The sequence below is a fragment of the Rhinolophus ferrumequinum genome, chromosome 13, assembly GCF_004115265.2.
Source record: "Rhinolophus ferrumequinum isolate MPI-CBG mRhiFer1 chromosome 13, mRhiFer1_v1.p, whole genome shotgun sequence".
NCBI classification, from domain to species: Eukaryota; Metazoa; Chordata; class Mammalia; order Chiroptera; family Rhinolophidae; genus Rhinolophus; species Rhinolophus ferrumequinum.
Window position 1 is genome coordinate 71,261,865 of NC_046296.1, and position 12,299 is coordinate 71,274,163.

The 12,299-nt window shown below is 52.6% G+C and overlaps 1 protein-coding gene across 2 annotated transcripts; it reads left to right on the top strand.

The window, feature by feature from the left end:
• Positions 1–2,245: 2,245 nt before the first annotated feature.
• ALKAL2 (ALK and LTK ligand 2) lies at positions 2,246–11,596 on the top strand. Of its 2 annotated transcripts, none has more exons than XM_033124835.1 (6): positions 2,246–2,481; positions 3,170–3,479; positions 4,708–4,761; positions 4,855–4,935; positions 6,944–7,009; positions 9,891–11,596. In XM_033124835.1, exons 2-5 carry the CDS (start codon positions 3,221–3,223, stop codon positions 7,006–7,008), a joined length of 459 nt encoding a protein of 152 aa, XP_032980726.1. In that variant the 5' UTR covers positions 2,246–2,481; positions 3,170–3,220; the 3' UTR covers position 7,009; positions 9,891–11,596. The 2 variants fall into 2 exon arrangements, with proteins under 2 accessions (XP_032980726.1, XP_032980727.1); XM_033124836.1 differs by having other exon boundaries at positions 9,894–11,596.
• Positions 11,597–12,299: the final 703 nt, after the last annotated feature.

The window sequence follows — 12,299 nt, forward strand, 5'->3', positions numbered from 1 at the left end:
GAAAAAGTCTGTAAAACGGCTTATACAACGTGAGGGACGCTTTGAGTTTATGTCAGCAGAGCTTGGCAAACAGGAGTGAATTAAGACCACCAACCAAGTAGCAGCTTTGCTGCTGGTGTTCACGCGCACGAGTACCTCATTCCTCAGGCTGAAGTTCTGGCGTGTGCGGTGGGTGGTGACAGCAGTCATTCAGGAATCCATTCGTCTGCCCCATTAAAAACTGCAAAAGGAAAAACGGATACTATTAATTACCAGCAAGGACTCCCTGGTTGGTAGAATTTGGGGAGGGGAGATAGTTCTTACTGGTATTTTTTAGAAAAAAATGTAGCTTTTGATTTTGTAAAATACTTTTAAAAAGGAAAGATTCTATGTAAATTTAAAATAACATGAGGTAGGGATAATTTCCTGTTTTCTTTTTCACGGCAGCAAGATTTATTTCCCAAAAGAGTTTTACACCAAAATATTTTACAATAGAAGCTTCACATGCTGGAGACGGGCCATGCACCCCACCAGGGGCTGGGTTCCAAGAGGGGCACCGCAGGGGGGGCGTTTTGTCACTAGGCGGCGCTCTTGCAAGAGGAGTGTACATTACTTTTCACACACAGAAAGGGCAAAAGGAAAAAAACATTTCATTTTATCTGCCTAAGATCTGTTTGATATGAATTTTTACTTTTTGTTTAATATATCTTAACACAAAAACGTTCATGTTTTAGTCATGTGACTTGCAAAAAAATGCTCACTGAGCAATCAAACCATTTGATTTGGTTTTCAAAGAGAGCCTATCAACACTTACCCCCAATAAGTGTGCGGGTAGGTGATACATTGTATCATCTTCCTTCTCTGTTCTATTTACCCCACCCTCACTCTGCCAAACACTTGGTCCTCCCGAGGAAACAGACATCGTGAAGGGAGGGAGATGGAGATGGAAAAAGAGCCACAGAGACCGCACACCTCGGGCCTATTCTGTCACGGGGACCTTGGAGCTCCCGTTGTGCAGCCGCCCCGCTAATGCTGGAGGCTTTTCCTTCCGGCCCCCACTCTCCCTTTCTGGTATTGTGCTAAACACCTTTCCCAATTAGATCGCTGACTTGGCGCATGTCCAGCTCTTGCCCAGAAAGCGCCAATACAATGGGAAAGTGCGCAGTGGATTGATAATACGTTTTACAAAAAAAAAAAAAAAAAATTTACAGGAGATAGATTGTTGAACTCACAATGTGCCTACCTACATCTAAAGAACCAAAACTTTCTGGAGGTCGTGAGCCTGGAGGGAAGCTCCCAGGGGGCTTCCCAAGAAGGGAAGCGAGGGTCCAGCCTGGAGGGTCCGGGACCAGAGGGGCCTGGCTCGTCCCGCTTGGGTTCTGGGGGTAGGGGACTACGGAGGTGGGGGGGGGGGGAAGGCTGCTGCCGGACCCGGACCAGGCACCCACCCGTGCACCCTGAGTTTCCTGGAGCTTTGCCTTCCCTGACCCCGAGCCAGCCCCCTGCCCCGTGGCTGTCCCTCCTCCAACCGGCCTTGCAAGGCCAAGGGTCACTGCTGACCACCTGGGTGCTGAGAGTGGCCCAGGCCACGCTGGCAGATCCCTCAGAAACCGAGACGTTAATTGACTTATTAAATGTGGAGGCGACCAAGCAGCTCCTTTTTTAATAGCCCAAGATCTACATTTAGACAAAAACAGATCTGAGTTCCTGGTAAAGGCGGTTCTTCTCATCCTGTCACAAGTGACAGGAACGGAGGGAAACAGACTGAGGGGAGGGGGTGAAGGGGAGGTAGGAAAGGGACCAGGTATGGGAGGGAGGAGCGGGGGAGATGGAGCTAGTGGATGGGAGGGAGAGGGGAGATGGGGGAAATGGGGGAGGGAAGGAGAGGAGCACGAGAGGGGGAGATGAGGGAGGGGGACATCGGGAGGGGACATGGGGAGGGGGGGAGGGGAGGGAGATGGGGAGAGGACCTGGAGGGGAGAACTAGAGGGGGAGATGGGGAAAGGGGGGAGAAGATGGGAGAGGGGAGAGGGGGAGAGGTAGAGGCGGGAGATGGGGGAGAAAGGGGAAAGGGAGAGACGGTGGGATGGAGGAAGGAGATAGGGCGACGGGCAGATAGGAGAGCTGGGGAGGGGGAGGCGTGGAGCAGATGAAGGAGGGGAGCCGGACGCGGTGGGGAGGGCTGGGAGGGAGATGGGGCGTGGGGGGAGTCTGACGAAGATCCGCAGGGGGGTACGAACACTTCAGTGGCTTCTAATTAAAGCCCGGCGCGGAGCCCTCGGGACCGGCCTGACGTCGGCAGGCGCGGGGATAAGAGACGCCCCGAGGTCCGAGGCTGGACTCGGCTCCGGCGCGCACCCCAGGAGGCCGTGGTGCAGCGCTCGGAGCGGCCGGGCGGGCGCGTCCTGTGCGCTCCGCAGGCAGGGGCGCCTCCGGGTATGGAGTAGCAGGACGCAGCGAACAGACGCCGGAGGACGCCCGTGGCTCCAGGCGCAGCGACAGGTAACTGGGCGGGCGCGGCGCGTCGGTGGCCCCGACCACTCCCCAGCCGCGGAGGGCCGAGGGGTTTCAAGAACCTTGCACAGTGGTCAGGCGGCCGGGGCGAGGATTCTGGCGCGGGGCTCCCCGGTGGAATTCGGGGACGCCAGGGTGGGGGGGCGACCATCACACAAAGGCGCTGCTGGAAACTTAAGCGCAGTGGCCGACCGGGCGCGCGACGCTGCCTCCTCGGAGGGATGGGGTGCGAGGCGTACCCCACAAACGCCTGCCCGCCCGCCGCGCAGCTCCGCATGGTTTCTGGAGGTTCCAGAAAGTTGTGTGGCCGCCCAGCGCCCCGAGGAGCAGGCGGATGTGCGGTTCCTGAAAGTTAGGGGGCCGGCGGCGGGGGCGGGGCGTGGGCTGGAGGAGGGCGAGGCCGCCGCTCCGGGAGCGCTGCGCCTTCCCACGGGTGGGATCTCGGGCGGGTCCTGGTGACCACTGCCCAACCTCCCGCCCCTCATCTGCTGGCTCGGCCGGGGGGGTACCGGGATCCTCGGGGATTAACGCGGGACCGTGGGGGTCAGGGAGCCTGGGCAGCCGAGGTCCCGGGAGGCAGGGGGCTCTCCTCGCGCTCCCCCCACCCCCGCGGCCCCTCCTCGCCAGCCCTCCCTCCGACTTTGTCCCCTCGTGTCCCCACCCACTGTCTCCACAGCCAGCGAGCTCCAGGCGCGCGGACCCTCCCAGCCTGCCGACCGAGCGCACCATGCGCGGGCCCGGGCGCCCGCTTCTGCTGGGGCTGCTGCTCGTGTTGGGCGCGGCGGGGCCCGGCCGGGGGCTCGCGGAGCCCCGGGAGGCCGCGGACAGGCAGACCCTGCTGCGGCTCATCGTGGAGCTCATTCAAGAGCTCAAGAAGTACCACTCGGGCGAGTCCAAGAGGCCGCCGCCCTCGGGGCAGCAGCACTACGCTCCGGGCCGCGCGGAGGCCGCCGACCACCGGCTGTACCCCGAGGAGCAGCGAGCGGGTGAGTGCGGTGCGGAGCGGCCCGAGCGCGCGCCTGCTTGGAAATGGACCTGCCGGGGGAAAACATTTTAAAAAGGCAGCTCCATTTCGATTGTTCCAAAGAAAACTAGGAAGAAAATTTTTTTTCAAAAGAAGAAAATAGCAAGTCCTTGAATGATGCCTTGTGCACAAGCATCCATAGTTCGCTTCTGAAACGCGCGAGTTGTTCCCCAGGTCGGTGACTTCCGCACAGAACTGTCATCTGCTATTTTAGAAACGGAAATGTTTTCACGCCCCCACCCATGGCAGAGCCTTCCCAGGGCGCTACCCAGGGGCAATTTCCCAGGAAAGCATGCGAGCTTTCTGTGCTTCCCTGACACAATCAGGTCAAATCTGGTAAGGTCAATTCTACACAGACTGGCTGACTAGTCAGGAGGCAGCAAAGGCTGACATTCGGGGGATGTCTGAACCTGCGCGCAGAGATTCGCGTGGAGATGCTCCCTGGTCGGGCGAGGAGATTTTGAGATAAAACAATCCCACACACGCAAACTAAGCTACTGGTTCAGAGCAGGTAGTGACAAGTGATTACTGATGACTGAAGAGGCAGAACCGCAGGCTTTGCCCAGAAAGAATGTCGGGAAGTTTGCGGGTGACCAGCGCCAGCCCATGATGTGGCGCAGACGCTGGCTGGCGGGGCGCATCCCTTGGGAGCTTAGCTTGTACCTCACAGAGCAGGTTAAGGTCCTGGATTGTATGGGGCACCGTGCAGTCACACCAGCTTTCACTACAGGTGGTTTGAAGACATTGAATCCATTTTCTAAATCATACCCAGGAAAAGTTCTGTAACAAGAGTTGTGTTTGAAGGATCAGGTTTTCTTTCTAGAACTTTCAGAGGTTGTGTTTTTTGATTCCTAAGATGTTCAAAATGAAAGTGACTTGCTCACTGGAAGGTAACCGTGAAAACCCCACCACCACCACCGCTGCACACACACATTTTCTTCACCTTGTCGCCTAAGGACACTGTCTCTACCCCAGTGAGGCAGGTCACATGACATTGGAGCTTTGGGAGTAGGTGACACTACTGACAGAAAACTATGTCCCTGCTGACAGGTGCTCACACTGTGTCATGTACAACGGAAATACGGTCATGCAGGCTCTCCAGTAAATTTCTTCAGCACTCACATAAGATCACAGAAAGAAATGCTTCTTTCAGGCAACACACAGTAATTAATTTCTTTTCCCTCAAACAGAAATAGTTCCTCGAGACCTAAGGATGAAGGACAAGTTTCTGAAACACCTTACAGGTGAGTCCCGTGCCCAGTGCCCAGCGCTTCCCTCCACCCCCCAGGGCCATCGCCCTGCTGGCCCTCACAGCCTGTGTCTTCTCCCTGTTGCAGGCCCTCTTTACTTCAGCCCCAAGTGCAGCAAACACTTCCACAGGCTCTACCACAACACCAGAGACTGCACCATCCCGGCATGTAAGTGACCGCACGAGCCCAGCCCCCACCAAACTGAGCCGGCGCAGCACATGGGAGTCAGCGGCCGGGCCAGACTCACTCCCATACATGCACTGGGTACCTGGCCAACTCGTCCATCCGCAGCTCATTCTGTTCATGGATTCTGGCCTCATGCCTGAGTTTGCACCTGTTCAACTGTGACAATCAAATACGTTAGGAAATGCATTGCTCACGTGACATGACAGTGCCGTGCTCTGGGTGTGAAGCGAGGATGGCACTCGTGTTGCCCTCCCCTTTTCTTTCCATGGTGACTATCACTGGCCACCCGAGCACCCCATCGATGGTCAGTCCTCCCACCGGCTTCATGGCCAGCTCAGAAATGCAGACTGACCTTTTGGGTGTAGTTGTCACTGCCCAGTGGTTTATCCACAACCAAATGTACTTTACTCCCCCCAAAGTGGCTCCCTGTGCTCTTCACAAAACATACAATGGTGACAAGTCACTTACTTGGTAGAGTGACATCTGCCAGAGCCCTAACCCATGTTACTCTGTATTTCCGTCCTGTGAAATGGGTAGCCTTCTGCTCAGGGATCATTTATCTGCTTCCTAAAGCCAGAGAACCTTCTCATTTTACGGCTTCAGTGTAGGTGTCTGTTTACGTTGGGATCGTAGATTCTAAACTTCAAAGTGACCTCTGGGATCCTGATTTATAATCCTCTCATTTGTGGGTGAGGACACAGATGACACACGTGCACTGCTTGTGGTGCGGCGTCACAGATGCCACACAGGCCCGTCTGGACACGTGTGCCCCACCTGCTCACGGGAACTCAGTCACATGCCACCAAGCCTCCTGGTCACTGCAGTTCGAGGTGATCGGGCCTCACAGAGGTGGGGCCCACAGACCTGTGCAGGGGTGAGTGGCCGCTCACGGGCTTTGTGGCGGAGGCCACGGCTGGAGATGGACAGCGTGTGCCCGGGGATGGCCGGGCATTCCGTCCCACCCAGGCCTGCTGCAGGGCGTCCGCACCATAGTGAGGTCCTCAGGTGGACATCGGGGCTGGACAGCGTGCAGACCGAATGGGTCACCTCTGGGATCTCTGGCCGTCCTGAGCTTACACAGGCCACTGGCTCCACATGTGATCTGTGTAGGGAAGCCACCTCCTAAAAACTGTGGTGCGACTGAGCGAACACCAGGAGTCCCGGTGACCCAGCTCCCAGGTGTGAGCGTTTACTGTCACATCTGGTAAATGCTCGGGAGGGCATTTTCTCGTGGGTGGAGTTAGCTCCTTGTGCACCGTATTTCCTGTTTCCGCTTTACTCATCCACTCAGATTTTCACTCAGGAGTGTGAACCCTTCTGTTTTTAAGTAGGATCCTGTGGCTCTTGAGCAGTGAGCTTCACTGACTTTCAAGCTGCTGCCCCTTTCCAGACGGTCACACTGAGGGACGTCCTTTGCGGCCAAGGCCACTGACCCTCCTTGTTTGCTGGGGCCGCCCCTGACACAGCAGCGACACAGGGACCGGTGTGAGATACCAGGAGGGGCCGCCGCCTCACATGGCACGGGCTTGTGGCCCCCTTCCCCACCCAGGACCTGTGCTCCGTGGCTGCACCAGCCGCCCACTTTCTTCAGGATTTGAATGCAGGAGGCTCTGCATTACAGTCGCTCACGTGGGGACTCAGCCTCATGAGGGCTGAAGGAAAACTAGCTTCTCTCATGAGCACTCTGGCCCCTGGGCGGAGAAATGGGCTGGGAGCAGCTGGGGGGGCGGGGGTGCACCGGCCTCCCCCACAGCCTGCCAGTCACGTGATTTAACTTCTGCTGTGTGACGCTAAAGCCCAGAAGTTCCATAAATTATTAAATCAATAACTTAGAGCCTGTGATTGCAGATGGCAGACTCCTTATTGCTTCTAGGGAATTCAGAATATTTAAAGAAGTAAAATGGCTTTAGCAGTTGATGTGCTTGTTTAAAAATACCTTTTATTTAAGAGTTCTTAACTGACAAAGGTCTGTGATTTATTTCCACTCCAGACTATAAAAGATGTGCCAGGCTTCTGACTCGGCTGGCGGTGAGTCCCGTGTGCATGGAGGGGTGAGGTAAGAACCACAATGTCACATACACCAGACTGGAGTCCCGTTTGGGCACGAAAAATTCAAGCACGTTAGCACTGTTTCCCCGAAAATAAGACCTAGCCAGACCATTAGTTCTCATGCGTCTTTTGTTGCAAAAATGTAAAATCCGGTCTTACATTATAGTACAATAAGACTGGGTCTTACATTAATTTTTGCTCCAAAAGACACATTAGAGCTGATGGTCCAGCTAGGTCTTATTTTCGGGGAAACTCGGTAATAGGCATTCTTTGGTTAAAGGAACCTCACTTTGAGCAAGGCTGACATCACACTCCACGTATCTTCAAACCTTGGCCATGAGGAGAGGGCAGCCCGCTGGCCCCAGCCAGGATCACTCCTGTGACCGGCTGGCAGTGTGTTCACGCGGAACGCCGACCATCCGCTGACTGACTGAGCAAAGGGCTTCGTGCACAGGTTCTGGTGAGGCCCTTTTAGCCTTTTGCTCAGTCACTAACAGCTCACAAATGAGCATCTGACGAACCACATCCATGCACATTCTATAGACAGAGCCGGCCAGTGTTTGTGCTGGAACTCATCATTGTGCCAACATGACGCAAAGAATAGCTAAGAACAGCTATTCTCTTTAAATATTTCTAAGTTATTTTTTTTCATAGCCTCCAAGGGTAAAATTATAAATGCCCATTAAGAATTTATGAACTAAACTTTACCTTGGCCTCCTGAGGGCCGATATGCAACACAAAATACCAATTATCGGTCATGCAGTCAATGGAGGGACTGAAAGTTACTTTCCTGACACATGCCATAGAATTCAGTCACAAAACTGTAATGTCATAATTTTGTACTTACTGTGTGTCCTGTGTGCCAGGCATGGCCAGATGCCAAGTCCCCACTAATAAGACGTGCTGTCCAGAAACACGAATAGAAAGGGAGTATCACACTGTCACTTTGCTAGTGGCTGCTGTGGTCTCCTGTTCATGGTGGAGGCAGTGACCTTGCACGCGGGCGCACTCATGCGCGCTGTGGATCAAATGTGCGGAAGGCGGACGCAGCGGCCGCCCGGGACGGGGGGAGGTGTCCCGGCTCCATCGCGCCATCCATGCCGTCTTTCTGTCCCCATCACAAGACCCCCATAGCCGTGAGGAACCACAGGGGAGGTTCAGTGACGTGAGTGGCTAATGGAGGACAGAGCCTTTTCTGCAGGTGACCTGGAAGCACGGGGTTTATGCCCAAGCCGAGGGATGCAGGGCAGGGCTGTGGCTGCGTCAATTCTCAGCCGCACTGTCCAGTCTCTGCCATGGCCACGGGGCACACAGAGCGCGAGTTTCCTTTTGAAAGTGCTGAGTGGATGGATGGGCGTGCATCTCCCAAGGTGACATGCTAGGGAGACGAGAGCGTTGCTTTCATCCAGCATCCTTCACATGTGCTGCTACATTTGCAGAGATGAGCCAGGCGCTCCACTGGCTCACAAGCGGGAGGCAAGGCCCTCTGGCTACACCCGCTGCCTGCGTCCCCACTGCCTGCACTTACGCCTGGACAGACGGCTGCAGCGAGCACGCGGGGGGGGGGGGGGGGGCGTCACCATCAGGGACTGGGCTTACTTAGGGACGGCTGAGTGTGCTTCTGCTCCCGCATCCGCGTTCCGCCTCCGGGTGGGCACAGCAGACTTGGGAACTTCGGACGCCAGAAAACAGGCGTCCTGGCTGTGGAGCACACGCGTCCGGGGCAGCACTGACGTCAGAGTGCCTTGCATCCCTTCCCCACCCTAACCCACCAAGTCAGACTCTAACTCGACGATGCGCCATATTAAAGATAAAAGGACTAAGGAATGGGGACACAGGAGGCCACTCCCAAAAGGCCACCATGCTCAGTAGTCACACTCGTCACAACTGTAACTGTGCATTTTGGCCAAGAACCGGGTAAAGTTTAGAACAGGTATTAATTACTATAATAATTTCAAACATTTTTTAAAGATGAACTTCTAATTCAGTTTTAAATTGCCACAGCCAACTCTGAACTGGTCAGGATGTACACGACGGGCTGCTCTGTACCCAGCAGGGTGGGTTGGGGCACCAGCAAGCCTGGAGGGCAGGGCCCACAACAGACACCGCAGCGAGGTGGCAGGTGCCTGTAGGTCCCCTCGCCCCACACAGCTTCCTTCTGTCCTAAGTCACATGGAGGTGGCAGTGCCAGTCCAGACCATAACCTGTCTTGCTAAAGGCTGAGCCTGAGGTGGTCCGAGCACAGGGACTGTCCCATTTGTGACTTCAGAGAGACCCCTGCACCTCCTTTCTGAAGCTCACTGACCGACCTCTGGCCAAGGACAGACGTGTCTCCTCCATCACACTGCGTCACCTGGTCGAGCAGCTCAGGTTCAGTTAAAAGCCTGCGTGCTGGAAAGTCTCCAAAGAAACAGGTACCAGCTCAGTCTACACGGTGCAACCTCATCTTAGTGACCTTGAAATTCATCATCACTTTGAAAAATGATAAAAGTACAATGGTTTGGGCATACGACATGTATCCGGGGAACTGTAGATGCCGTGGACACAGAAGTTAAGGCCGTTCAGCTTTCCCAGGGTTGCCACAAGTTGGCAGTCACGCCACCTGAATGACTGAGGATTTGACAGCACACATACCAAAACTAAGCACTATTCTTTAGACTTGACTATGATTTATCATTCATCTTTCTAAAAATTTTACGACTTTTGTCCCTTTAGCACAGCAGGCAGAACTAAGTTATTTTCCACAGTAATGTAGACAGCACTCTTTGGGACGCAGCGAAATACACGTGCACACTGAGACCCGTAGCTCATAACCACTAGGCTATATAACAGGTCTTCCAGAACCCATAAAGCGTGCAGACTTATGAAGCCCATGCCTCTCTTTTCAGCAGTGGGCCGGGCGATGACGGAGCAGTGAGAAGTGCCTTGGAGACCAACAGGAAAACAGAACCCACTACCTTCATACACGTCCCGTGAACAAGAGATGTATTTTTGCAGACTCTCCCGTAATTCCTGTGTTTTGTATGTTGCTGACACTATCTGCAGACATACCCAGTAAACCGGCGTAGCTGACAGTGACCTTGCCACTCATCATTCCATAAAACTCCACGTGACGTGAGCACTGGGCCAGGACAGCACCTCCCTCCTGATTAGGTGAAACCACAAAGAATATTTGTTTATAAACAGATCTGAAACTATATTTTCATATAGCACATGGTATGATTTCATATTTTTATTACTTTTACAATTAAATTCCCAGATTATTTGGAAGTGCATGAAAAATTTTAAAAAAGAAACTTCAGCCGTGTTTTGGAGACAGTGGCGTGCAAATCTGTGAGCACATACAGGCTAATTGCATTTGTCCTTTGTATAATAAATGTAACATAGCATCCAGACATTGTGCAATATGTAAATACTATAAATAAAACGCAAGTAATAAAGTGTTTGTTATAATGAAATCTTCAAAGTGACGTTTTAGTTCCTACCAAGTTCGTTGTTGGGAATTCACGATTTACAAATCTGTGAAGAGATCATAATACTGGTAGAATGTCAGAGAATATGAAAGTCATAAACAAATGACACAGGAAGGTTTCGGATTCTTATAATCAACAATTAAATAATTTTTAAAGGGAGAGCTCACTACATACTGGTGACATGTCTTAGAACCTAATTCCGTAGTGACTGTTTCAGATAAGCTTGCACCTGAGTAGCCTGTGTGACTTCGTAATCATGAAAACACTAAAGAACCACAGAGTTCTAAGCTGCTGCAGATTTTTATAGGTATATCTGACTGAGTCTTGAGTGGCTCCAATTTAAAGACAAGTGAATTCAGCAGTGACTCTGCTCACAAGACACATCTGGGTGTAGCCGTGACGACAAAGTAGAGTCCCAGGGTTTGTCTGATGATCCATTATTAGAGACACAAATGTAAACATTCAAGAAAACAAGCTATAGGGATTCATTTATGAAAATTAAGGAACAGAAAAACATAAGAAACATCTCCCCTTTGTGCTTAGTAACAATTATCCGATGACCAGGGCAGGGTGTAATTTCTGAAGTGCTCTTACTTAATCCTACGTTTTGTGGCAAATTATGTAACTTTTTTTTTCAATTCTTTATCATTATCAAATTCTCAATCTTTTGAACCTCTCAAATTGCTTGTATGTCCGAGAAAGTTCACGGTAAGATTCTCGGATTCCAGGGAGCCACCCCTGGTCTTACTGCCCTCCACTCCCCAGAAGCGCAGTGGTGGGCCGGCTACCTGCTCACCCTTCAGGCACACCTGGGTTCAGGACTAAACACCCCACCTGGGACCCCAAGGATACAGAGGACGGGGAGTCCCTAGCACCGAGGAGAAGCAGGCGCCCGGTAGGCAGCCCCTTCTGACCCCACAGAGTCACGACGAGGATTGACCGGACTAAGGGCTCACCAGGCTTTCGGGTCAGGAACCAGGAATGGGGGTGAAGATGAGCCGGGACACGCGGGGGCCACCCCAGGAGACTGCACTCCCGCTGACGGTGGGGTCAGGCCAGGGTTCTGGCTGCAGGGGCCTCGAACCTCTTTCACAAATTGACATGATTATAAGTGGAAGCAAAGAACTTATTTTCACCATTTTACTTCCTAACATGGAAGATAAACATGCACATACATCACAGATCATTTGAAAGGGATGATAAAGGCATCATTTTCTAACTGTTCTTCACTTGTCAATAAAAAAGCAGGCAGACACCAGACTTACACCTTAGTTGTATTTTTATAACTTGCCCCGTTTATTCTGAAGTCTTTTCTGACATATAGCCATATGAATTTTAAATTAGTTATCTCAAAGTACAGAGAAATTACCTTTACTTGCCCATAAATTAAGCACTGATGGAAGAATATCAATATATAAGCATTCCAACATAGGAACTTTTCCCAACTTTTTTCATTATTTTTTCTACTTAAGCTAATGCATGTTTGACACTCGGGTTACATACGCATCCGAAAGCAGACATGCCCTCAAACTAACCATCAGATGGACCAGCACACACAGGTCCTTCTTTCTGGACATAATTAAACTCCGAAGGCAAAGGGGCTCAAATGGGAGCAAGTAAGACGACTTCTCCATGAAATAAACTAGAGAGAAACTAGGAAGTCCCCGGTGCTGAGACAAATGCCATGAAGCTTTCTGTCCTATCTTAAATATGTGAATGTGCACGCATGTGTGGGGGCCCACACGTCCCGTCCAGGCTGCAGGACAACAGGCCTGGCGCACACAGAGGGGGTCGGGGACACGCTGCTTGTCCCCAGGGCGTCCA